This window comes from Petaurus breviceps, unplaced genomic scaffold (assembly GCF_028583685.1).
Source record: "Petaurus breviceps papuanus isolate PSGF00001 unplaced genomic scaffold, PetGlider_PUasm1.0 387, whole genome shotgun sequence".
Taxonomy (NCBI): domain Eukaryota; kingdom Metazoa; phylum Chordata; class Mammalia; order Diprotodontia; family Petauridae; genus Petaurus; species Petaurus breviceps.
In genome coordinates this window covers 2,033,566-2,058,020 of record NW_027186308.1, presented here as the reverse complement: position 1 = coordinate 2,058,020, position 24,455 = coordinate 2,033,566, and the positions used below count along the sequence as shown (strand labels likewise).

The following is a 24,455-nucleotide window of genomic DNA, read 5'->3' as shown; positions in this document are numbered from 1 at the left end:
TCTCTATTTGAGAATGGGGCCTTTATCAGAGAAACTTACTGTAAACATTTTTGATATTGCCTTCATTATCTGTGGTACCTTTTTAGCAAAATGTAGTTTCTCTGATTATCCCTTCTAATTAGTTTTTTTTTTGCTTTTTTTTTTTTACTTCAGCTGAGGCATATTAGATTCTGTTCCAATTCTTTATTTTAATTCTGTGTGTCTTTATGTTTCAATTGTCTCTTGTACTCAACATATTATTGGATTCTGGTTTCTAATCCATTGTACTTCAGTTTGATGGAGGAGCGCACCCCATTCACATTCATATACACGGTTTATTCCCCTCCACCCCCCTTTCTTCTGTTTATTCTTTTCTCTATCTTTTTATCCTGTTTCTCCTTAAAAGTCTATTTTGCTTCTGACTGCTGCCTTCATTCATCTTCCCTGCACCTTCCCCTCCTATTTCTCTATTGGGTAAGATAGATGTCTAAACACAACTGAATGCACATAGTTTTCCTTCTTTATACCAGCTCTGATGATAGTGAGTTCAAGCGTTGCTTGCTTCTGTACCTCTTTTATGTGAGCAGATTTTTCTCTTTCCCCCTTGTCTTCTTTCTCGCCCTTTCTCAGCCCTTCACTGGAGATGATGCCAACGTAATGTAGTCACACCTGTATCCTCCGTCTACAGCAGCTCCTCTTAACTGCCATAATAATGGTCAAATTCTTAGAAGTTCCATGAATAATTTTCCCATATAAGAATGTAAAGTTAACCTCATTGAATCCCTTATGATTTCTATTTCATGTTTTTATGTCTTTTGAGCATTGTGTTTGAAAATAAAAAATTCTATTTAGCTCTGGTCTTTTTGTCAGGAATGCTTGAAAGTTTTCTATTTCATTAAATATACAATATTTTCTCCTAAAGGATTATACTCAGTTTTGCTGTAATCCTAGCTTCTTTGCCTTCCATAATATCATATTCCAAGCCCTCCAATACTTTAACATGGAAGCTGCTAAAGCTTGTGTGATCCTGACTGTGGCTCCATGATATTTGAATTCTTGCTTTCTGGCTTCTTGCACTATTTTCTCTTTGACCTGGGAGCTCTGGAATTCAGTTATAATATTCCTGAGAATTTTAATTTTAAGATCTCTTATAGGAGGTGATCAGTAGATTCTTTCAATTTCTATTTTACCCTCTGGATCTATGATGTTGGGTCAGTTTTATTGTATAATTTCTTAAAATATGTCTAGCCTCTTTTAAAAAAAATCATAGCTTCCTGGTAGTACAATAATTTGTAAATTGTCTCTCCTCAATCTATTTTCCATGTCGCCTGTTTTTCCTGATAAGATATTTCAAATTTTCCTCTTTTTTCATTCTTTTGATTTTGTTTTATTGTTTTGTGATATCTCATAGAGTCATTAGCTACCAGTTACCCAGTTCTAATTTTTAAGGAATTATATTCTTCAGGGAGCAAACATTCACATGGTGGTCAGAAGAAGCGATACAAGGACAATCTCAAGGTCTTTCTCAAGAACTTTGGAACTGATTGTGTGACATGGGAGACATGGCATTCTCCTGCACCTGGTGTAAATCTCCTGGCCTTGGAGAGTCAGTAGGCATGAGAATGATGCCACTTTAATGGCAGAATTCATACATTTGAACTGGACTTTGAAAGGAGGGGAAGCCTTCCACTCCTCCTCCCCCCAGGAAGAGACACCTAAACTCTTTCAGCAGGCTGTAAGTACGTCCAGAGAGAGGTCGATATGACGTGTCCTCTAGGCCTGTGTAGGGAATCATTGTGCCTTGCAGCTGGCACCAGATGGAGACAAGGGAAACTGGAGCCTTGAGAGAAAGAAGGAAAGGGATCATTTGTACAGGCATTTGGAGCCTCTATGGGAGAAGGTGGGAGAGAAGACAGACACCAAATCTTCTGAAACCTGGGGAAATGTCTCCAGCCCACACCATCTACAAGGCCCCAGAGTGGATGGAACTACATGAACCGAGGAGAAACCAAGCCCTGCTCTGTGCTGGCATCAGGGTCCATGGGACCCATGCCAAGGGATTGCTTGGTGTCTCCAGAGGGGGGATCCTTGAGTTCCCTCCCTAAGTGTTTAACTAGTGTCTGTCTCTAATTCTTCCTCCCACCTCTATGTTCATAGGTAGTGAACATGCTGGAATCCCTTACAGACAACTATGCAAAGAACTTGTGGAAAAACATTTATTTGGACAAATTATTGATGTGGACACAAAGGAGCAGAACAAAAGAGTAACAATTAAGTAGCAGATAAAGGGTATTTTGTTTACAACGTAAAATGAACCATGAGTTTTAAGGGAAATGTGGTATTTGATTTTGGAAATTTTTTCAAAAAAAAAAAAGAAGAAACATAAAAGGAAATCCTTTTGCAGCAGGAGCACCATGGAAATGCTGGAGGGCCCTGTGTGGGCTCCATCAGAGCCCGGATTCTCAAGCGGATTGTGGGAAGTTGACATGTAAACAGCGGGAGTAAAATGAGCACCTTTATTTCTATGCCTAATGTGACTCCTTGTCAATGTTCCCCATTCTGTGCCTTTAAACTCTGGAAAAAAAGCACTGGCAAGAAAGGGAGTCACCTCTATGAAGCGCCACCTACGTGGAGAGAGCTCGCCTTGGCCAGTGGCTCTGCCGGCCTTTGGCCTCGCTTTTCCCTGAAGGTATGGGCTGATTTCCACTGGACCAGCTTGTCCTTGTCATGGGCCATGTAGATTGTCAAGGGGAAGGGGGGGAGGCTATGTGAATCCTAAGGCTCTGGAGTGTGAATGGCAAGAGCCCCCTAGAAAGGGCAGCCATGAGAAATGGCCTATCAGGTAACCCTCCAAAGCCATCTTTCCTCCCAATAGCAACACTGATTGAGCTACTCCAAGACAACATATTCCCTCAGAAAGAGAACACGGTGTATCAGGGACTATTGGTCCTCAGCCGATGCAACCAAGTGCAGGAGCTTTCTGCTGTAGACGTGTGAACATGGCGGTCACTAGGCGGGGAGTTTGCTTTCCAGGCTGGTCCTGACTGAAGACAGGGATGAGAAGCAGTCTGACCTAAGGGTGTGCATGCAGGGCTACAGCTGGGGAGCTACAAGCAAGGGGGTCTGTAAGCCGGGGAGGAGACGTGCAAAAAGCAGACTCACGCTCTGTTTCTTGGATCTTTTTCCTTCTCTAAAACAAGTTCATTGGGAGGCTGAGAAGATCACAAGTCACATTTTTATTTCTGTTTGTAAGGGTCAGTGGGGAGAGGATTGGGATGGGAGAAGACCACAGAACATGCCTCCTGGGCTAGGAAGTTCTCGTTGCTCCTGCCTCAGCCAAGGGAGATCTTTCTGGAAACTGTTTGGTAGAGGACGCCCTGGAGGAGAGACTGGTAGTCGGGCACACGGAAGAGGTGGCGCTCTCCATAGGCCACGTCATACTCAGTGGTCTTCCCTGTGACCAGCACGCGGATGTTGGGCTCGTTGACCTGTCGGCCCACCACCAACACGTAGATTTCAATGCCTGCTCTCTGGGCTTCCTGCACGGCCTTCTCAATGGCGCTCTCTGTGATCCCTTGGGAGTTCCCGTCGGAGAAGAGGAGAACCTTCTTCTTGGCCCGGTCGGAGGATGCCCGCCGGTAGAAGGAGGTCACGTAGCGAATGGCGGCGTTCACATCGGTGGCATCGTTCATGAAGCCCATGCTGTCGATGTTGTTGGCCACCACCGTATAGTTCTGGAGAAACTGCAGGGAACTGGTGTCAGGCCGCTGCTGGTCCCTGCCGCTGTACTGCACCACGGAGAAACGCACGTCGTAGGAGGGATCGGCCTTTTCAGCCGTGAGGAATCTTTCGGCCAGGCGCTTCACGAACCTCTTGGTAGTCTCAAAGTTGTGTCTGCCCACGCTGGCCGAGCTGTCCAGCAGGACTGTGATGTCGGCGGGAGCAGTAAACCGGACTGCGAAGGAGGAAGGGGGTGCTCAGACAGCCTCTTACTGTCTCCTCCTTCCCACGCCACCGGCTCACTCAAAATATGGAAAAATGAGGCCAATGCTGGGGCGGGGCAATGAAGGCGTCAAAGCTGTGGAGGCCAAATGCACGCGAGCGCGCGCACATACATACACACACCACACACCCATGCACACGCAACCCACGCACAACCACACACACCACACACACCCACCAAACACCAAACACACACTCACACACACCCACACACCCACACCACACACACCACACACACATCACACACACGCACGCACACACACATTCACACACACACCACACACGTGCGCACACACACACCACACGCACACACACACACACACACACACACACACCAAAAGACAGCAACAGTACTCACTGGGACAGGTGTAGTCCGGACACTTCTTATCTGCAAGAGAGAGAAGAACCTCAGGGTATTGATCAGCCATCCATAACTATCACTTTCTTGTTACTTGCAGAAACCTGGCTTCGTCTGGGTCAGAAGACCCTGGGTCAGTGCACCCCTGGTCTCCCTCTCTAGGGGGGTGCACCTTCTCTCATGACCCTGAACCCACTGGCCAGGAGAGAGGGAAGGAAGAACACGCATCACCGCCCCCCCTCCTCCCCGTGCCATTTCCTGACCTCCCTGATATCATCACTTAGCAAGGTTTCCTCCTTTGCAGTTGACTCCATCCTCCAGGGATCTCCAGCCTATCCTGGTGACTGTTTGTAATTCGTCCCCAGGCATTTCCCCTCTTTCTCAGAGTTTGGGACTCGGCTCATTCTCCCTTTCTAGCTGAAACTCTGATCTTATAGTTTGTGATTTCAATGCATGTGTCTCTTTAAACACTCATCTGTCTCACCATGAAGAACTTCCTCCCTTTGGGCTGATTCTGGGCAGAGCCAACATCGCAGATCCAGGGCTTTCCCAGGGCTGCTCCTCTCTGGGGCACTGCACCCCTGCACCATGCTTGTCTGGCCCCCTACACGTCAGCACCTGGATGAAGCCATAGCTGCCCCGGCCCCTACTTCTCTCCCTGAGTCTGACTTTGTAAGTCAGTCTAACTGAGTAAGTCACCCTAACACAGTCCCAGGCAATGAGTGCCAGGTGTGCTCATCACATGTCTGCTGAATGTGCGACTAGTCACTGGAGCGCTGGCTGGCCGGCCACCCGAGACCCGTGGGTGACTCTCACCGATGCAGATCTGGGTGGTGATGTTTTTCAGGAAGTTGTCATCTAGGAGTTCTGCATAGTTCTCCTTGACAAGGGAGATGCCCGTCCTTTTCCCTGGGGAGCTTGACTGGCCTTGGCAAGAGATTTCATTGAGCTGATCTGGGCTTGCACTGCCCCCAAAGAGATCCTTGATGCCCAGGGAAAACACCTGTGGGGAGGAAGATCATTACTGAACCTTTCTTCTTTAAAGAAATCTTATTTCCTCCTCTTGGATTTTCTCAACCCAAACTAATTTTTGAAGAAAGTCAGTCTCTCTTCTACTTCTTATCCCTCCTCTACTCAAAAGACCATATATTTATCTATCTGTGTTCATGTCTCCCCTGACAGAATGGGAGCCCTTGCAGGGCGGGGGTGGTTTCATTTCCCTCCTTGTGTGCTAACGCCTCATACAGCGTCTGGCGCACTCTAGGTGCTTAAGAGAGGCTTTTTGAATTGAGCTTAAATTAGATCTTGGTTCATTTGCCCTCTTCCCTTAAATCTGCCAGAATCCACGAAGAAGACTCTGTCATCTCTCCTTTCCTGACCTAAAATGGCCCCAGAACTAACCACAACGTCTGCACCACAGAGCACAGTCAGAGGGGTCGTATCGCGTTCGATGTCCGACCGCCCATCTGTGATGACAAGAGCGATCCGTTCGTTTTGGGTGGGAGGCAGCAGATTATTCCTGGTGTACTGAAGGGCCTCCCCGGTGAAGGTGCCTCCGGCCATCCACTGGAGTTTCTTCACTGCCCTGAAGTCACAGGGGGAGATTAGAACCCAAGCCCTCCCTCAGTGGGAGAGTACGCGTCCCTCAGTTACAAAGTCCTAACAGCAGCTGCCATCTTATGGAAGACATCCTTGGCCCACAGGGAATGCACATTCGGAAGAGTTCCCTTGGTCTATCAGCTGTTCCAGTTTCTCCTCAAATGGAGAAATGAGTGCACAGATTATGTCTGCCTAAGATAACAGATTGTCACGGTCCTACCGGGGACCAAGTGGCAGGTTTGGTTAGCCCCGTGTCTCCCACCTGACCCTTGCCATTTTCACATTTGTGAACTGGTGAGGATAGATGCTCATGGCCTTTCCTCGTCCCATCTGGCAGAGTCCTTAGTTGGCAGCAATGGCATAGGACAGACAGAATGTCACCTTGTTGGGGGAAGACACTGATTTCCTTTAATTTTTTTTTACCTCAGTGCCTAAAAGAATAGCTGTTACATAGCAGGCACTTAATAATTGCTTGTTGAGTGATTAATTGAAGGAAAGCATCATTGTGGAAGCAATTCTTCTGGACAAACACCTGTGATGAGGACACTGGGAAGCCAACAGAAAGCCCTCAGGCTGTTTCATTCTTTCTTTTGGGAGAGGGATAGATTTATGCTTCTATTTTTCTTATGCTGTCTCTATTTGCCATTCACTCCATGATTTATTTGGGGAAGGAAACAATCAAGGCAGAATAGCTGTTTGCTTGCCCATCTTCAAAGAAATAAAAGATGGCGTCATGGCCCCATTTGATAACCCTTCTAAAAGGAGGCACGCGTACTCTTAAAGATGCTGCGCTCAGAATGCACAGGTTACAGATACGTGACCAAAGAGGAACCCAAGGTCGCCCCCAGAGGCCGGCCCCTCCTATTCTGGGAGAAGCAGACAGCCTGGCCACCTGCTGGCTCCACTCCCTGGGGGCCTTCAAGCCTCCACTCACACAAGACACACTAAGTCCATGGAGGAAAGTCCCCTTTTGGTGCGTGTTGGCTCCAAAGAGAGACTGGCCACATGGAGGCTAGAGAGGGTTCCAGTTGAATCCAATGTCAATTCAAAAATCAATACTGTTTCTTTAGCTATTAGCCTTCAGCAGCTGGTGGGGCTCCAGATCCCGGTCGGGGGGTTGGGGGAGTGGGGGTGGACTTACTCTTTCAGGTCATGGGCATTCTGGATGTTATTGTTGCTCAAGCTCACGTGCTCCTGCATTAGGTTATGGCTGTATTGGACAACGCCTGCGTGGGACTCACCAGGTTCAAACTATAAAATGGACATTGCGAAGAAAGTGGACAGAGTCAAAATCCCATGAAAAAGTGAAGGCCAGGAGTCACAAAGCTTTCTCTCCTTGCTCTCCAATTGCCCATTTTCCTCTGAATGAATGAAAAAGCATCTCCCAAACTTAGTCACTTAGTCTCTAAACTGCTGCATTGGCCCAGTGCCCTTGGCTCTTCCTGTCAGCCTGCGGTCTCACTATATGACCAGCCCTTCCTGGCAGACATTGTTTTAGAGGTGTAAGTGGATGTCCAGGTATGGTGGCTAACCAAGGTGTACAGAAACAGCAGGCTGTGGATGTGGCCTTGGATGCATTAATGACTCTGAACCCCTTGGATGTTTGGAAGGGAACAGGAGTGAGAAATCACGGGAATCAGGCTGAGTCAGATGAGGCCTGATTGTTGAAAGACCATTTTTCTTGTCTATATTTTCCATGTGAAGTTAAGAATTTAGGGTGAAGTAAGGAAGCATCCTAACAGTGAGAAGCCCTGCCTGTGGAGTTGGTGCCCTCTCCCTGGATGTCTTTGGGCAAAGGTTGGGCAGCCACCTCTTAGAGATGTTGTAGAGGGGGCTAAGCTCCTGGAGGGCAAGCTTTGCTTCATTCTTGTCTTTAGTGTCTTTCTCAATTGCAGGAAATACTTAATCAATATTTGTTGGCTTTAATGTGTCTGGTAAAGGTTAGACAAGACACCTCTGAGGTCCTTTCCATCTGTGAGATTCTGGGCTTCTGTGGAGTTCCCCACTGGTCTGGACCCAGGGTTCTCCCATCCCAGGGGCAGTAGCCACAAGGAACACTTTATGAAGGGTCAAGGTGTCCATGGAGCTGCCTGAACTCTCCCACTCCCTTCCTTCTTACCATACACCATTGTGCATTCAGCCCCAGCTTTGGAGGGAACTGGAGAATCGGTGGAGAGGAACAAGGGGGGTGGGTGGGGAGAGGATCTCTCCCTTTCTCTCCTTAAATGAATGTCTGATGGTGGGATGGCCAACTGGATCAGAGTGTTTGGCAATTGGCTTAGAAGGCCATAGCTTATTTTTCTTCTGGGCATAATGCCGTGGGAACACCTCATCAACATGGTGTTTAAGAACAAAAGGGAAGCCTGTGGACAGGGTCACTTCAGAGGACAAACAAAGCTTCCTTCTGGTGAGGAATGTCCCAGCGTGGGGTGGACCATCTTGGAGGGCTGCTGAGGCAGTGTGCTATGGCAAGAGCTCTTGTCAGGTGTGGGGCAGTGGGAAGGCCCTGAGGCTCCTTCTGAGGAATGCTGACACTTTGGGGTTCAATGGTCTTACCTTGACTAACTCATCTCTGCTCAGCCTGTCGATGACCTTGACGATGAAGTCTTTGGCGATCTCAAAGTTCTGAAGGCCAATACTTTCTGAACTGTCCAGCACAAAGAGGATGTCGATGGGGCCACACTTGCACTCTGTCCCAAAGCAGGAGACACCAGAATGTTAGCACACCTAGCAAGCCTTCCTGGGGCTGCATATGGAGGAGATGCTCCCTCAGAGACCCAAACCACACTGTCCTTGCTGGATCTACTTGTTCATTAGTCTTAGATTCAAACATTATTAATCCATTGGTTTGAGATTTCCAGTATGCCTGAGACATAGCAGAGAAGGAAAGAGAAAGCCCCCCCCCAGTATTATAGCAGACCCTATTTTTAGTGATGACGACATTCTCTAATGATCTGTTATCCTCTTGTAAAGTTCTCTGTCATTCAAGATACAGCTCTTATCAACAGCTGGGAAGCACGTCCCAGAGAAGCTGCCATGTCTCTTGGCCTTGGAGGCATCACAAGATTCTGATATATGGATCTGAACTGTCTGTCCCAATTTATGTCTGAGCCCAACAAGCCCTGAGGTGGTCAAACACTGAACTCCTGCAGCCCTAATGGGACTGGCTACACTGCAGCAGCTGAAGAATAACACAAACATAAAACACACATTTTTAAAAGAGTTGCAAAGTGATCGTTACTCACCACAGCAAGCTGGGGGAAAGAAAAAAGAGAGAGGCAATTAAAACACAATGAAGACTTCATGTGATCAGAAAACAGGGCAAGCTCCTCTGAAGGAGCCAGGACAATTTTCTCTGCATCTGACCCTGACCTGGGCCTCCCAGCAGGAGAGGTCCCTGTTTTGGAATTCTGGGATTATCCTACCATGGTCTGGGAAATCTTCCCATGGGGGAAATCTTCCCATAGAGCCATTTGAAGGACCACTCTAAGTCCCCTAAGTCTGGTTTGGGCTGCCAGGGGAGAGCAGAATGGGGACAACGTAAGGTTGTGGCCTTCGTCTGCTCTTGGAGCGTCTGCACTGGACATACCAGGCAGGCACAGCAGACGTGGGAATAATGTCAGCAAAGCCTCCACCAAGGCTCCAGGGGTGTCAGACAGATGGCGGTCCAAGCCAGATTAAAGTGTAATCGGGCAGTATTTAACAAAGGGGATACAAAGGTAACAGAGCACAGAGAATATTCACATGTGGTTTTCTGAGTGGCCTATATGGTTTAATGACCCTGCTGATGGATTCCATGTGGGGCCACCATTTTGACCGAATTCAGGAGTCACCTGCTGGTCATAGTTGATGACCAACTGATAATTAACTGGCAGGATCACCAGAATGGATTCAGGGGATTGTCCCCATTTTCATTCATCTATAACATGCCAGGCTAGGTCACCCTTGTTCAGCAGGGAATAGGGGAAAGAGGCCTGGCTTCACATCCTGGCTTGGACACTTCCTGGCTGTGTGACCTTAGGAAAGTCCCCTTACCTCCCTGGATGTTCTGCTTTCCTAATCTGTAAACTGGGGAGAGGAACATTTATGCCACATGTCTCCAGGCATTATTATGGTGAACGTGCAAAGATGTAACCTGAGAGTGTTCTACGCGTGCACACCTCAGGAAGTCTATTCTCTTGGAGGTCGATTTTCTCAAGTGCAGGGCCTGTTCCGGTTTGGTTTTTGGGTCCCTGGCACTGAGCCTCAGGCTTATTGCTTAACTGAGGGGGGGCTCCTCCCTCCAAAAATCAGACACCCCCCAGCCATGCTTATTGAGTCATTCCAATGTCACAGTGAGCACTTACAGCACATTTTCATGATTATGTCCAGGATTTCACATTCCTGAGCAGGAGAGAGACAAGAAGCATCAGTCAGTAGGGAGCAGAAGCCTTTGGACACACCAGTGGGAAGATGGCCACTTGGCTGATTGCAAACTCTGGGGTGACCAGGCCTAGCCCTAGAGAAAATGGGAGGCCAGAGAGCCTCCATTGTGGCTTTAGAATTCATGTGGTCCAACCCCCTCTTTTTACAGGCAGGGAAATAGAGGTCCAGAGAAGGGACCTCCCTCGGGCCCCCTACATCCCTACACATTTTAGATTCTCAGTTTTGGGGACTCTGTGACCCTCCAGCTTGGCTCTGGAAGCAGGATGCTGGGTTTAAGTCCCATGACGACCTGAGGCCATATTGATTTCGCCAGAGTGAGTCCTCTCCCAAGTGCTGCAGCTCAGGCTAATAGAAGGGAAGTTGTTATGAGAGAGTGGGCAGTGGGGAACTTGATTTACTCACATCTGGTCCTGGAGGCCCTATGGGTCCTGGCGGTCCCTGGGTGAGACAAAAATACATGAAGGGAAGACAATGAAAAAGTAAAGAAAATGGGAGAAGCAGTGATCCAGGAGAAGGAGCCACTGGCCTTTGCCTCCCCAAGGTTGAGTCGGAGGTGAGAGGGGCAGCCCCCACCACTCAGAATCTGTGCCATGGCTTGTCCACAGCCCCCACCCAGGGCCCAGAATGCTTCTGCTGATGGATACTTGGGCAGAGATCTGGATCGCCAGCGGTCCCCTCGGGCTGTAGAATTCTCCCACCTAATGGGTGTCCTCAAGTGAGTGTGCATCCACACCAAAGAAAGGGAATGGTAGAAAGAACTGCTTGCTGTGTGTTGCTACACTCGGGCACGGGCCCATGTGGCTAGGCCAAGAATAAGCCAAAAGCCCCAGAGTCCAGTCACCAACCCCTAGTCTGGGGGTGCAGGAGCTGGCCTTTACCAGAGCTCCTCACCTTGCCCACCTTTCCTCCTGGCTGCAGGGGGTTTGCTGAGCTGGCTTAAATGGGATCATGTCTGGGGCTCGTTGTAAACTTTATGATACCATATAAAACCAGTTATGGTGGTGATGGGGAGGACAGGAGGGGGATGAAGGATGCTGAGGATTCCTGTCGCATTTTTGAGTGGGTGGGTTAGCTCTTCTGGTCCATTCCACTGCTCAGCTCTTTCACAAATGGTTTCCGTGGGCCACAAGGAGGAATGGGCAAGAGTGGGATAGGCATACACACTGGATCCTAGCCTTGGAGCTGGAGAAGACCTAGGATGCCACCTCATATGACCCTCTCATTTTTCAGATGAGGAGACCCTGGGTTCATTGAGGCTTTTCCCAGTAGAGGGTACTGAGGGTGTCGCCATTACCGTCCTTTGGAGGGGCCCAGAGCTTTTTGGATGTGAAAGGAACAGTCCCAGTAGTTGATCAGGCTGGGGTCACTGTTCTGTGGTGCTGCCAAGATGTTGGGGAAAGTTCTCATGGATGAGTCTTCATAAGAAGCATCAACACTTAATGCAAAGGCTTTCCAGCCAGTCCTCTAGCTGCCACAGGCATTACTACTCTCCTTTACAGAGGAGCACACTGAGACTGAAGGGTCTGAGTAGACTAGGCTCTCCCTGACTCCAGGCTCGTACTGTACCCACTATTCCCCCAGCCCCAGGCACTTAAAGGGCTCCACAGTCAGGGCCAGTCCTCTCTCTCTAACTTTCCACCCCTCACAGGTTGGTGGTTCCCATTCTCTTCCCTTAGATCTGCGCCTTCCCTCAGCCGACTGTCCCCATCTGAGGTGCCCTTGGGAGCCCTAAAAGTCTGACGCCCGAAGGCACCCAGGGGACTGCCCTATAGCTTGGCTCCTGGCTTGGTCATCACTTAATATAAACTCTCTCCCAGCAGCGCAGCCAAACAGTCCATGCCAGAGAGACAAGGTTTCCGTCTGCTGACGCGGCCACGTCAGACAATTCACAGAAAGCTTAGAATGGCCCTTCTGGACTTCGCGCCACCGTCTTAGCTGGAGAGGGGCTCCCAGACATTGTCTGGCTCCAAGGCCAGGAACCAGAGCTGGTCTGTTTGAAGCTGGGCTGCATTTCAAAGGGAGGGACCCTTAGAAGCCGCCAAAAAAGGGAAAATAAGCAAAAAGAGAAGGCCCGCCACCCCCAGCTCTTCCTGTCCTTCCTCTGCCCTCCTCTGAGCTTTCTGGATGTTCTCATGTTCTTAGCACATTGATGCTACTTACGGCAGGACCTTCTGGGCCTCGGTAGCCCTTGGCCCCTTTAATCCCTGGTGGTGAGATGTCATTGTTCTGGAAGAAAGCAACAAAAGACCACCATTGGTATGGAGAATGGTGAATCCATCCCAAGAGGGTCTTTCTGCCCCAGCTGGATTTTGTGCTAGGCCAGAGGGTCCTAAACTGGTTTGTGATTGAGAGGAAGGATCATACTCCCAGTGGACTGGTGTTTCTCTTGGAGGACAGAAGTGTGGGTGCCCCAAGAGGCAATGGGAAGGACAGTCGTGGGCCGCAGCTTATTACCAGTGAGGCTTGCATGGCAAAGGAGGAGGCACCATCAGGGACACATGTGACAGAACTAGGCAGTGGGTTGATCCCACAGAAAATGTGTGTGAGTCGGGGGGGCATAGATGGACAGATGGCCCAGGGGGTGCCCTGGCCCCCAGTGGCTGAGCCCGAGGAAGGTCCCTGGGAAGGCTGAATGGGAGACAGAAAGGAAGGGAGCCCAGGAGGAGAAGGCTTACATGGGCTGCTATGTGGATTACCAGAGGGTGTGAAGACTCGCATTGAGGAGCCCTCACCCTAGCATATTGAGGAAGAGATTGCCTGGCTCTTTCTCTTTAAATTATTGGTGTCTGGGAACAACCAAAGGCCACCTTGAAGCCACTGGTGTTGGGGGAAGGCTCCCCCCGTGTGTCTGGGCACCTCCCAGCACCCGGGTAGCAGTCACTGTCTGGTCACGACTTACGTCCTCGCCAGGGTCTCCAGCCTCTCCTTCGTCTCCCTTGACACCGGGATAACCTTTAGTGCCCTGCCCATGGGGAAAAGATGGCTCTGGTTAATGGCGGGGGCCCTGGTGAACCCTGTCATGTGACACCTGCTATGGCACGTGGCCATGTGATGACCCTGTTGTGTGGGACTAAGGAATTCACGCACGGTTATCAGAGCGGAGGCAATCTGACACAGGTAGTGCATAGTGTCCATTGCGGGGAGATGAAAGCCCAAATATCCCAGAGTCTGGGGAGTGGGAGATGACCCCAGCACTGCCCACATGTCCACGGAGCTCCATGGAACCCTGATTTAGCTCTGCTCTGGGATGGGAGAATCCCAAGGCGCAGGAAGGGGCAGCATCGAGAGAGACAAGGTGGATTAATTTAGCTCTGGAAACTTAAGTCACGGTCTTCCATTGACCTTGGCTGGGTGGGACCCGGGCAGTAGAAGGGAAGATCCTGCAGGGAAAGACTGGGTTCCTATCTTGTCATTCTAGTTTGGGTCATGGTAGCAGAGCCTTGGGCTGGAGAGAAGTCCTCCAGAGCTGCCCATGCTGGGAGCCCCCAAAGTCACAGAGGTAGAATAGAACCAGGGTGTCACAACAACCTCTGACTGTCCTAGACAGGGCGTCTAGAAGGGACCGAGGCCTGAATGTGGCCTATACTCACATTTATGCCAGGAGGGCCTCTGTTCCCTGGATATCCCTGAGGGAGGGAAAAGGAGAGAGGAAACGTTTAAGCAGATTGTGAGACAGAGGATGGTGTGATTACGCCCAGTGAGTGGGGCTGGCCCTGAGGGGAGGCAGACAAGGGGCCTCTGCCCCACAGAAGCGAGGGCTTGCCCAAGGTCACTGGGCTGCCAATCCTTTTGGTTAGGAGTGGGGAGGGGCAGGAAAATTATTCTAAATTTTACCAAAAAATTTTGAAATTTTAAATTCTCCTAAGAAAAAGATGACTTACTGGAAAGCCTGGGAAGCCTTCTGTTCCATTTCCAGGGGGCCCATCTTCACCCTAGAAAAAAAACAGATACCCAAAGAATGACTGAGAACTCCCTGTCGCATAAGGGAGAAGTCCTGTCCCTGGCCTTGACCTTCTCTGCAGTCCTCCTGGGGGTACTGCCCCACCCACATCTACACCCCCTCCCATCAGTCAAGGAAGAAGCAATTCTCTGGCTGGGTGCCCCCGGTGCCCAGATTTCAGAGCGTCCTCTCTGCCTCAATCCAGAAAGTGGCTTCTCTGGCCTGCAGTGAGGAGGAGCTGTCCGGCTTGCATGACCAGGGCCCAGATGGACATGTCTCAAGACGGATCGTGCTTACAAAGCTGGAGCTATCTCCCACACAAAAATGTCAAGTAGTCTAAAGTTTGGATAACCACAGGCTATAAAGGAAGTCACAGCATCTGCTGTTTGAAGAAGGCTGGGAGAGCAGTGCAGCCCCTTGGGAGCTCCTGGCACCACATGGAGAGGTGGGGGGTGGGTGGGGATGGGGCCACTGAGCCCCCTTGTTCCTCTCTGCATAGCCTGGTACCTATTCTTAGACTGACTATGAAAATCATGACAGGCTTTGGCACCAGGACCAAGCCTCTCTAGGCAGGGCTGCCATGCCGTGGTGAGCCTTTGCCTGGGGAGACATGGATTTTGCCCATGACAATCTCTGATCCCATTCACATGGGCCCTGAGCTCTGGAGGCTCCATGAGGGGGCCAAGATCTCTATTACTTCTCATCCAAACTTGGCTCCTGGGGTCTGAGATCCTCATTGCTTCAGTCCCACGTGATCTCACACGTACATAGTCCCTACTACTGAGGGTCCAGAAGAGATGGCTCCTCTCTATTCTAAATAGATACCCTCTGGAAGAGAAAGGCCATGGTGACTATGACCCTGCATCTTCTTTCCCCAGGTCTTTTCCTGCTGGCCATGTTATTTCATGGATGACATCCAAGCTTGGGAGGGCCCAGTTCTGTGGTCAGCCCTTTTTATTTGGGAGGAGAATGGTAGAGGAACATCACATAAGTAGAATCTTCCCTATGTGTACAATAACATAAGTTTGTATAGGGTGGTGTTATCTTTAAGGTCAGTCTACAGCCAGAAGGTATCTCAAAGGCCATCTTGTTTTTGCAGATGGGGAAACTGAGGCCCATAGAGGGTCAGTGACTTTCCCAAGGTCACAGAGCAAATTCCTGGCAGCCTCGTGATAAGAACCCAGGCAACTGGATTTCTAGCCAATTCCTGCTCATTTCAGTCAACTCAACTCCATGTCTTTTGCCCCAGATAGTGAAGAGATCCCAGTTACAGGGGCCTTGAGGAAGCTGCCTTGATGCCAAGCCTTAGGAGCTGGCCTGGTTGGATCAGAAAGGAAGAGGGTGGGAGACAATTCTTTTTCTTTCCCCATCTGTACCCCCTCTTCAGTGTTCATCTTGGCCATAGGGCTTCCTGGCTTTGGGTGACGGGGCCCTTCTCGGAGGCCTCCCACCTGGCCATCCCATGTGCTGCCAGCACACTCAGCTCGTTTGAAAGTCAATGGAAGGTGCACACATGGAAGAGATTCTGTATCTGGGAGAGGGGTATGGGGTGGGGAGGGTTTAGTCATCTGCAGCTAACGATGGAGATGCTTTGCTTTTGTGCTTTTCCGAATGGAATGTCCAAATGCTTATTCCAGCCTTTCCTCCATCTCTCCTTTGTCATCCCTGGACACTGCTGTTGGTACCCACCCACACGGTACTGAGGATTAGTGCATGGGCAGCCTCTCCCTCCAGGCTGCCGGACTCTGCAATGTGTGCCCTTTCCCCGGCTATTACACAAGATCCCCCAGCCCTCTTCTTCCAGTGCCTGTCCAGGAAAACCAGAGGCAGGACCTTCCCTCCTGAGCTGGTGGCAGCCCTTAGTAACTGATGAGTTCACTTACCCTTTCACCCATAAGCCCAGGATCTCCAGGGGGACCTGTGAGGCCTGGGGCTCCTCTGGGACCCTAAAAAGTAGAAGGAGGAAGGGTAATCAGATTAGCTTTCAGGGCTTGGGGTCTCCGTTAAGTTCTAATTCATGCCCCCCCCCCCAAAGAAACTCTTATGAGGTCCAGAGGACTAGGGTGAGAAGATATAGCTGTGTCTTTCAAGCCAAAATAGGAGAGGACTTGGGGAAAGAGGGAGAGGAAGGTCACATGTGTCTGGGAAAGGAGGCTATTCTAGGGGTAGTAAATGGGGAGGAGTGTTTGGGGAGAGGAGAGAACCCCCTGTGGAGGATCCAACCCCACAATGTTACTTAGGATAGAACTCCCTATTCAGCAAAGCTGCTGAGAAATCCAGAAAAGTATCTGGCAGAAATTAGGCTTAAACCAATACCTCACACCACACTTCATTCCAAGTAGATGCATGACCTTAGTATTAAAGTCATACTACAAAAATAAATTTAGTGGGGGAGCAGACGAGTTGGGAGAATTCTGCTGCCCAGCCTCGCGAGGAGAACTCCCACAACATTCAGGGACAGAGCAAGGCTGGGCCAGCCAACGCCTCCCCAGACACTCACCTCGATTCCGGGGGGGCCTTCATCTCCTCGGTAGCCCTTTGGTCCAACAGGCCCAGCCTCGCCCTGCATGGGAACAGAACTTATAAGTTTTGGGCCTGAGCTGTCCCAGTCAGGATACCTCCCAACCATTTGGGAGGGTTTTTGCTCAGGGAAACACACATGGACGATGTTTTTGGGAAGCCTTAGATTCCTGCAGGCCTGCTGGGCTAGCCCAACCTGGCCTGCCTCCCATAGCCAGGCTGTGGTCCAGCTACATAGGAGTCGGGTTACTCCCAAGGACACTGGTCCATGAGGCCCATGGGATAAACGGGGCATTTGGGCAGGCAAGAGGCGAGCTTCCTGGGCCTCACACCATGGCCTGTGCTGCTGTCATGGCGGGGGACCCTTCTGGAGTCAAAGGACCTGGGTTCAAATTCCTCTCAATATCCCTTTCCAGGGTCATAGGGCCCCTGTTCACTCGTCTGTAAGGTGAAGAGGTGTCCAGACGGCCTCTGAGGTCTCTTCTTGCTCTGAACCTGGCTTTCTGGAGGTCTGCATCCCTGCCTATAAATGGCGCTAACCACTGAGCTTTAGCCTTCCCAGCACCAGCCATCACGGAAGGAACCAGGAGAGCTTCCAAGAGGTTCGCAAAACTGACGCCAAGATCAACCAAAGGGGCTCCTGTGGAAGGCCGGCCGACGCCCTTCCCCGGGTCCAGCCACAGATGCTGGACTTGTCTTCTTCTGGCGCTCACTCTTTCCAGACTCTTCCTCTTCTTCCTCTGCTTCTTGTGAAATGAGCTTCTCTCGGGGCTCGACTCTCCGGCCTCTTCCCTTCTTACATCTCATCGGGGGCTGGTGTTGAGACAACGGGCAGCAGTCTCCCCGGACGCCAGGGTTTGGCTGCACTGGTATCACCGAGGCTGAGTGTCCACGTGCAGCCAGGTTTGAGTAAAGGCTTTGCTCCATCCAGACAGCTCAGTGGACTAGGAGCTCCTTGAGGGCAGGATTGTCTCAGGAAACTTGCTGGAGGGAAGGGTTGGAGGCTTGGGGCGGGAAGAGCAAAGACAAAGCTACCTCAAGGGACCTGCCGAGAGGGGCGAGGGTCGGCACTGGCACCTGGGGGACAGATGGTGCAGAGGCACAAAGGATGAGGGTGGAGTGGGAGCCGGGAAGAAGGCGCAGAGGGGCCTGAGGTTGTGAGCCTGGTGCCTGGGGCTGCTGGGGTCCTCCGCAGGGACAGGAGAGCTGGGGACTGGAGTCAGCAGAGGCTCCGGGGTAGGAGGGGAGGTGAAGGACAGATTCCAGAACATAGAGGAGAGCCACACCCAGAACTCCGGGACAGGAGTCAGCTCCGCCAAGCAGACGAAGACCCAGCGTCCTGACCAAACCTCTGTGGTCCGGCCTGTGCTCAGTTCTGGGCCCCTTTAGGAGGCAGAATGAAGAAGGAGGCGCACGGACTCAGGAAGGTGCCTGAAGAAAGGGAGGGTCTAGCGTGGGGAGGAGCAGGTGTAGGGAGGGCGCCGCAGTTGCGTTGAGGATTAGGTTGGCCCTGCTGGCGTCAGAGGGGAAATGGAAGGGAATGAGGGGGAGCCACAGAGCTGTCCCAGCGAAGAAGGGGCTGCCTCGAGGGGTGGTGGGGGAGGGGGGATTCCTACTCAGGGACAGGTTTGATCAGGAGGCCTGAGATCCCTTCCAGCTCCAAGATTCTGGGAAATCCCGATAGCTCTTGGCCACGGGAGCAGAAAGTAGCCCGTGTGAGGGGCTGTCTGCCTTTTGTTATTTTCATGTTGTGGAGGAGGAGACAAGGCTTACCGGAGTGGTCTTGTTGCTAGCAATAGGTGGCAAGGCCACTGAGCCAGTCTGACCCAGGCCTCACCCAGGGGCGTCGGGGTTAGGTAGGGGCATTTCCCTTGGGTGCAGGCCCCGTGGCCTTCAAAGCACTGCCAGTCTGGGCTTGGCTCCTGATTCCAAGTCTTGGCTCTTCTCGGCTCCAGACCCAACGCTGCTTTTTGAGGTCTCATTTTCTTTTTCCTTTAGACTTGAGAGATGGATTATTTTCAAGTCAAAATATCAGTTCCTTTGGACTCATTGAACAGATTCAGCAAAAAGAGACAAGACGTGAACAGGGCCCTGATGTGCCTAGACTAGTAGAGGGAGAAAAGGGGAGCCCCTTTGCTGTGCAAATCACTGCAGTCACCTCAGCAGATTTGGGGCCAGTTTTCCACGGTGAAGGTGCAGGGGCTGAGGCTACTGGGGGCAGGAGGGAAAGCTGTCTGCATGGGCCATCGTTCCCAGACCTTCCCTAAGGAAGAATTACTGCTTTGCCTTCATCTGTACTGCAGAAAGCCAAAATAAACACCCACAACTTTAGCTCCGGCCTGGACTCCAAATTCAAAGAAACTGGGACAGCTGTTTTGGAGCCAGGGCCCCAGCTCCCTGTCACTGCCCTCACATCCCTGCAAGATGTCTGCCAGGACTGGCATACCCACAGCCCGTGTGTCCTGGGCACCACACACAGCTCCGTCTAGAATCACAAGCCAGCCTGGTCACCTGCTAGGTGGAGGTAACCTTGCCACAGTCGCTTCCCTTCTCTGGGCCCTCCTGGGTTTCCTCCTCTATGAAATGAAGGGGTCAGACCAGATGCCCTGTGGAGTGAATGGAGGAGGGCCTGGAGTCTAGACCAAGCTCCACCTCTGTCATTTTATAGAGGAGGAGAGTGAGGCCCAGGGTCATACCGTTAATGAGTGTCTGAGGTGGGATTTGAACTCAGGTCTCCATGGCTGCAAGGCCAACACTCCATCCATTACACAGACCTCTGGGACCCTTCTAGCCTGTCACTAAAATGTGAAGCGGCATTGACTTAAGGTAAAGTCCAGCAGTCCCGAAGAGAGACATCTGGAACAAAGTAGGGCCATCTTCCCTCCCAGGAAGACTAAACAAATGTCCCCAGCCCCACTGTGCCCTGAATTGTCTTCCTGGACATGTCTGGTCCTTCCCCATCCTTCTGGCCTAAGGGAAAAGTCCACAGGCTGTCCACACATGCACACATCCAACCTTTCCAAACAGGAAATAAAAAAGAACATCCGTGCTATCAAGCCAAATGCCTTTCAGAGCCCCCAGCACAATCTGGTGTGGTGAACACCTCCCAAATATTTAGGATCCCACATCTGTTGACTCTCTGGCCTCTGATTTAGCCCAGGAGAGTCAGGAGTGAACGGGGTGTTGAACACCCTGATACCCACGTTTGGGGAGAGTTTTCACTGATGAGTTTTCAAACACTGCTGTTGGAAGGCCCAACTGATAAGAAAATCCCCTCCTAAAGCCCCCATTCATCTGAGAGGAACAAGAAGACTAGGAAAAATGGAACTCTGGCAAGGGGGTGCAGAGCAGAGTGGGTCAAGAGGTTGGGGGAACCAGGCTCTGGACCTGTTGAGTCTGCCACCATTCGCCTTAAGGGAATCATCTGGATATAGCATGAGAGAAGGGTCAGGGGTCTTACTGGGTCTCCAGGGACTCCAACAGGTCCTTCTCGGCCTTGGTCACCTTGTGGCCCCTGCTCACCCTGGAAGGAGAAAAAGAAGATTCTATAAATCCATACCAACCTCGACCCCAACACCTAGACCAACATTCCATTCTAGACCAGCTTACAGAACAGGCAAGAGAAGGAAGGAATGTTAAAAATCTATGCTGTGGTCTTCAGGGAAAGCTGGAAGCTATCTCTTACAAAACCCGTTTTGAGAATGAGCATTTAGACCAAAGGTTCTTAACCTACTTTTTGTCAAGGACCCCTTGGCAGTCTGCTAAGGCCTGTGGAACCCTCAAAATAATGTTTTAAAATGTATCAAATAAACTGCCTAGATTTTCAAAGGAAACTAAATTTATTAAAATAAAGATAGGACCTATTTCAGGTGGTTCACAGACCCTTTGAAATCTGCCCACAGACCTTGGGTCAAGAAGCCTAGATTTAGGCCCACATGGGCCAGGATCGATGGATTCGAGGCCCGAATGTCACACCTGTGGCCCTTGACCTCCAGATAGATGATTCTCCGTATTTACTAAGGGAGTTTTGCTCTCTCTCTAAAACTTCATGGTCCCTAATGAGGCACAATCCCTGGCTCTAGTCCCTGAAGCTGAGTCTTTGGGCCTCAGTTTACTCCTCTGTACAATGGGGACTGGGTGATCACACTGGTCCCTTCCACCTCTCACCTTCTGACCGTTTGCTCCCAAGGCTCTGTTGCTGTAGCTATGAGAGCTGTGTGGGCTACAGCATGGGGGCCTACAGTGGGCACCAGGGCTCATGTCATGGCTGACACCAGAACCCAGGAGAGAACTTCACCACCAGAACTTCAGCTACAGCCAGCCATGCCAAGCTGAGCTTGTTCCTCTCTCTGACCTTTAGAAACCCAAGTCCTGTTCCCAGGCAGTGGAGAGAGCCTCGAGGAGGCAGGCAGCCCCCTCCTTATTGTCAGTGGCATTTTCCAAATAGCCAAATTAGAGCAGGTTGGCTCCCAGGGAACTTGCCATCTGCCCCCACGTCCTGCTCCCTTCACCCCAAGGACATAAAGGTCGTCTTGGCTGGTCAGAAGCATGAGACATTGAACCCAGGGTCCCATCGTCACTGTGGCACCAAAGGACCCACTGTGGATGGTCTTCCTGTTCTCCTTGGCCATGGTACCCCTCTCCCCTCAGAATGCTCATTTCCCCTAGTAACCCATTACAGAGCTCCGAGGGTATCCAAGAGCTTATTCCAACCTTTTTCTGAATCTGTGGTAACACCTCTGACTGCCTGAAGTTTAGACACACCACTGCATTTTCTAAAGCCTTAAACCTAGACTGTTTGTGGTTGACAAAAAGGCTGTATCTAGGTAAGAAATGTGTGGCAGCTAATGCAAGGTCCCCAAAGTACAACAAAGGAAGGAAGGGAGGGAGGGAAGGAGGAAGAAAGAAGGAAGGAAGGAATTCTACATTTAAAATGTTTATTCTCTCTCTCTATCTTGGATTATCCTGCAGTCACAGCCCTTCCCTCCCTCCCTCCCTTTCATCCATCCTTCTTTTCTTCCCTCCCTCCTGCTACGACTTCCATGTCTAATTTATTGGTCATTGCATAGAATTGGGTTTGGAGAAGCTGGAGCCTTTAACCATTCACTGAAGCCTGGAGGTAAAGCTGGGTGAGTCCTTCCTCCCGCTCAGGGAGGAGACCACGCCCAAGCCAGGCAGCCGGCCCTTATTCCTGTCCTATTGGCCAGGGGCCCTTCCAGGGGCTCCCTGCTCTGCCTCAGTCCCCTTTCCTGCCAGGGGCTGTTGGTCTGAGACATTCCCTCCATCTTCTCTGTGGGCGTCGTTATGAATTTAACAGTCTTGGTTGCCAAGCCATCTGATCTGGGCACTTGAGGGGCAGTGAGGGAGACAGCCCACGAGGCAGCTCCGTGTCTCAGTGACGGCTCTGCACCCCCTTTCTCCACCTCAGGAGAGTGTCCGTACTGCATTTTCCAGCCTCCGGGGCCAGCTGCACAGCATGGCCGCCACACCCTCTGGCCATGTTGACTTTGGCCAAATCTGTGGGCCCACTGCCTGGGACTATATTTTAGACCCAGGGATGATTCAGGGAGCAGTCAGAACCACAGAATACTTTCCTGCTGACTCCCAGAGCATTCTCCCTGGGGAAACTGTGACTGACAGCCCCCTCCCACACACCGCTGCCACCTCGCTTAGGCTTACAGGATGGGCTTCCGGCCTCCCACTCATGCTGCCCAGCGCCCAGGGCTGCCCTCATCTCCCAGCCCTGAGCTCTCTGCCGCTTGCGATACCTTCTCAAAGCTGAGAATTCAGGCCCACTTGGAAGCGAATCTTATTTTCTAGAGACTTAGACATAATATTGTTGTGCTTTCCCACACCTGCACACATTCAGGGAGGCGACCAGGCCACGCCCTAGGGTCCCAAAGGTGATTGAACTGCCCTGTGGATGCAATGAAGCTCTGACCAACCAAGGGCCTTGCTGGTTTATCTAGGTGGGGTGTGGGACACTTCCATCACTCATTCAATGGGACACCAATTGTTGTCTAGCAGTGCATCTGATTTCCCTAATTGGAAACAAATGATTTGAAAAATGACTTACCGGGTCGCCTCTGGGTCCCCGCACACCAGGAGTTCCTCGTGGGCCTCGCTCTCCAGCACCTCCCTGTTCAATAGGAGGCAAAGCAATGAGAATCCAGCGTACTCAGGACCACCTGGGGGGAGCACAGGCTGAGTGTGCCTGGTTGTGGGGGCGCTGCTCACTATCTAGCCCAGGTCCTTTGGCATGTTCCACTGTCTGCTACAAGCAGGGAGACTCTCAATTCAATCTCTTGGCTATATTTTCAAGGTGGACCATCGTACCAGCCCTTTCACTTCTTAGGCCCAGGTCTAGGACGCCAAGAGGCAGCCTGGGTCTAAGTGGTGACCGAACAACCCCTGATGCAATCATCTGGGTGCAGTAAAACCCCTGCTCAAGACAGACAAGGACTGGTCCAAGTTTTGTGTTCTTTCAAGGCCCCCACGCACTATGTAGACATGATGCCCATGAGGAAACTGCCAGTCAGTGAAGAAAGTCAGCCCGTTCGGGCTCACATCATAGGTGAGTTTCATATCATGTTGAAAGCCAAAAAGATCAGACGGTCCCTGCCCCGGCTTAAATGGGGTGACCCCAGTAGGCACAACATCTGTCCCACAAAGGAGGCTGGTCTCACCCTTTCTCCAGGGGGGCCGTCAGGTCCGGGATTTCCCTAGGTTGAAAATAAGAAAAGACATTCATTGGGATTCTGACCATGAAACTCAGCCTCCCCAACAAGAAACCAAGACAGGACCTTTCTCACTCACCTCGTCACCTTGCTCTCCTTTCTCTCCAGCAGGGCCTGGCTCTCCTGGCTGACCCTAGGATAAAGATGGACGTGGACAGATGCCTCGCCACCACATATCGTTGGCTTGGGAAAGCCATTGTGTTTGGGGTCAGGCCCTGCCCTTACCTCCTCTCCTGGGGGTCCAGTGTTTCCTGGTCTTCCAGGTTCCCCATTCTCTCCAGGTGAGCCCTAGAAAAAGACCACAGGGAGCTTCATTATGTCGGCATGGATGAGTCCTCAGCAGCAGCATGGCGGCCGTCAGAGACGGTTGTCCAGATTGGGAAAATCCTCTTTGCCCCGCCATTCAGGCTGATGACTCCCTATGGGCCCTTCTCACTGCCTCAGAGCACAAAGACATTGCCTTCAGGCCTCACGTCCTCAGAGTGTGATTCCCAGCATTTGCTCTGTGTACATTCAGGCCTAGTTTGAATGTTTTGATTAAATCGGCCACTCCATTTAGTCAGAGCCAGTCACCTCTAAGAAATGAGGACTGGTTTGCTCAGTCTGGGGTGGACACACACAGCCTTTCCTTTCCTCATGTGTGTATGAATGTGTGTGTGAGTGTGTGTGGTGTGTAATATGTGTGTGTAAATGTGCGTGTGGTGTGTCTGTGTTTGTATGAGTGTGTGGTGTGTAGTGTGTATGTGTGTGGTGTGTCTGTGTGTGTTTGTGTGAGTGTGGTGTGTAGTGTGTGTTTGTGTGAGTGTGCGCATGTGTGTGTGGTGTGTCTGTGTGTTTTTGTGTGAATGTGTGTGTGGTATGTGGTGTGTGTGGTATGTCTGTGTGTGTTTGTGTG

General features: G+C 51.0%; 1 protein-coding gene across 1 annotated transcript in view; it reads right to left on the bottom strand.

Annotated features, from left to right (window-relative positions):
- Positions 1-2,181: 2,181 nt before the first annotated feature.
- COL6A1 (collagen type VI alpha 1 chain) overlaps positions 2,182-24,455 on the bottom strand; it is a 40,630-nt gene continuing 18,356 nt past the window's right edge. Inside the window, exons 16-35 of the mRNA XM_069100311.1 lie at positions 23,786-23,848; positions 23,640-23,693; positions 23,510-23,545; positions 22,900-22,962; positions 20,284-20,346; positions 16,804-16,866; positions 16,187-16,249; positions 14,245-14,295; positions 13,954-13,989; positions 13,263-13,325; positions 12,524-12,589; positions 10,766-10,801; positions 10,285-10,321; positions 9,184-9,192; positions 8,495-8,628; positions 7,080-7,189; positions 5,741-5,924; positions 5,156-5,342; positions 4,340-4,369; positions 2,182-3,934 (exon numbers count right to left, since the gene is read on the bottom strand). Of these exons, the coding sequence (XP_068956412.1) occupies positions 3,312-3,934; positions 4,340-4,369; positions 5,156-5,342; positions 5,741-5,924; positions 7,080-7,189; positions 8,495-8,628; positions 9,184-9,192; positions 10,285-10,321; positions 10,766-10,801; positions 12,524-12,589; positions 13,263-13,325; positions 13,954-13,989; positions 14,245-14,295; positions 16,187-16,249; positions 16,804-16,866; positions 20,284-20,346; positions 22,900-22,962; positions 23,510-23,545; positions 23,640-23,693; positions 23,786-23,848 (1,971 nt within the window). The 3' untranslated portion in view covers positions 2,182-3,311. The remainder of the gene's footprint in view (positions 3,935-4,339; positions 4,370-5,155; positions 5,343-5,740; positions 5,925-7,079; positions 7,190-8,494; positions 8,629-9,183; positions 9,193-10,284; positions 10,322-10,765; positions 10,802-12,523; positions 12,590-13,262; positions 13,326-13,953; positions 13,990-14,244; positions 14,296-16,186; positions 16,250-16,803; positions 16,867-20,283; positions 20,347-22,899; positions 22,963-23,509; positions 23,546-23,639; positions 23,694-23,785; positions 23,849-24,455) is intronic.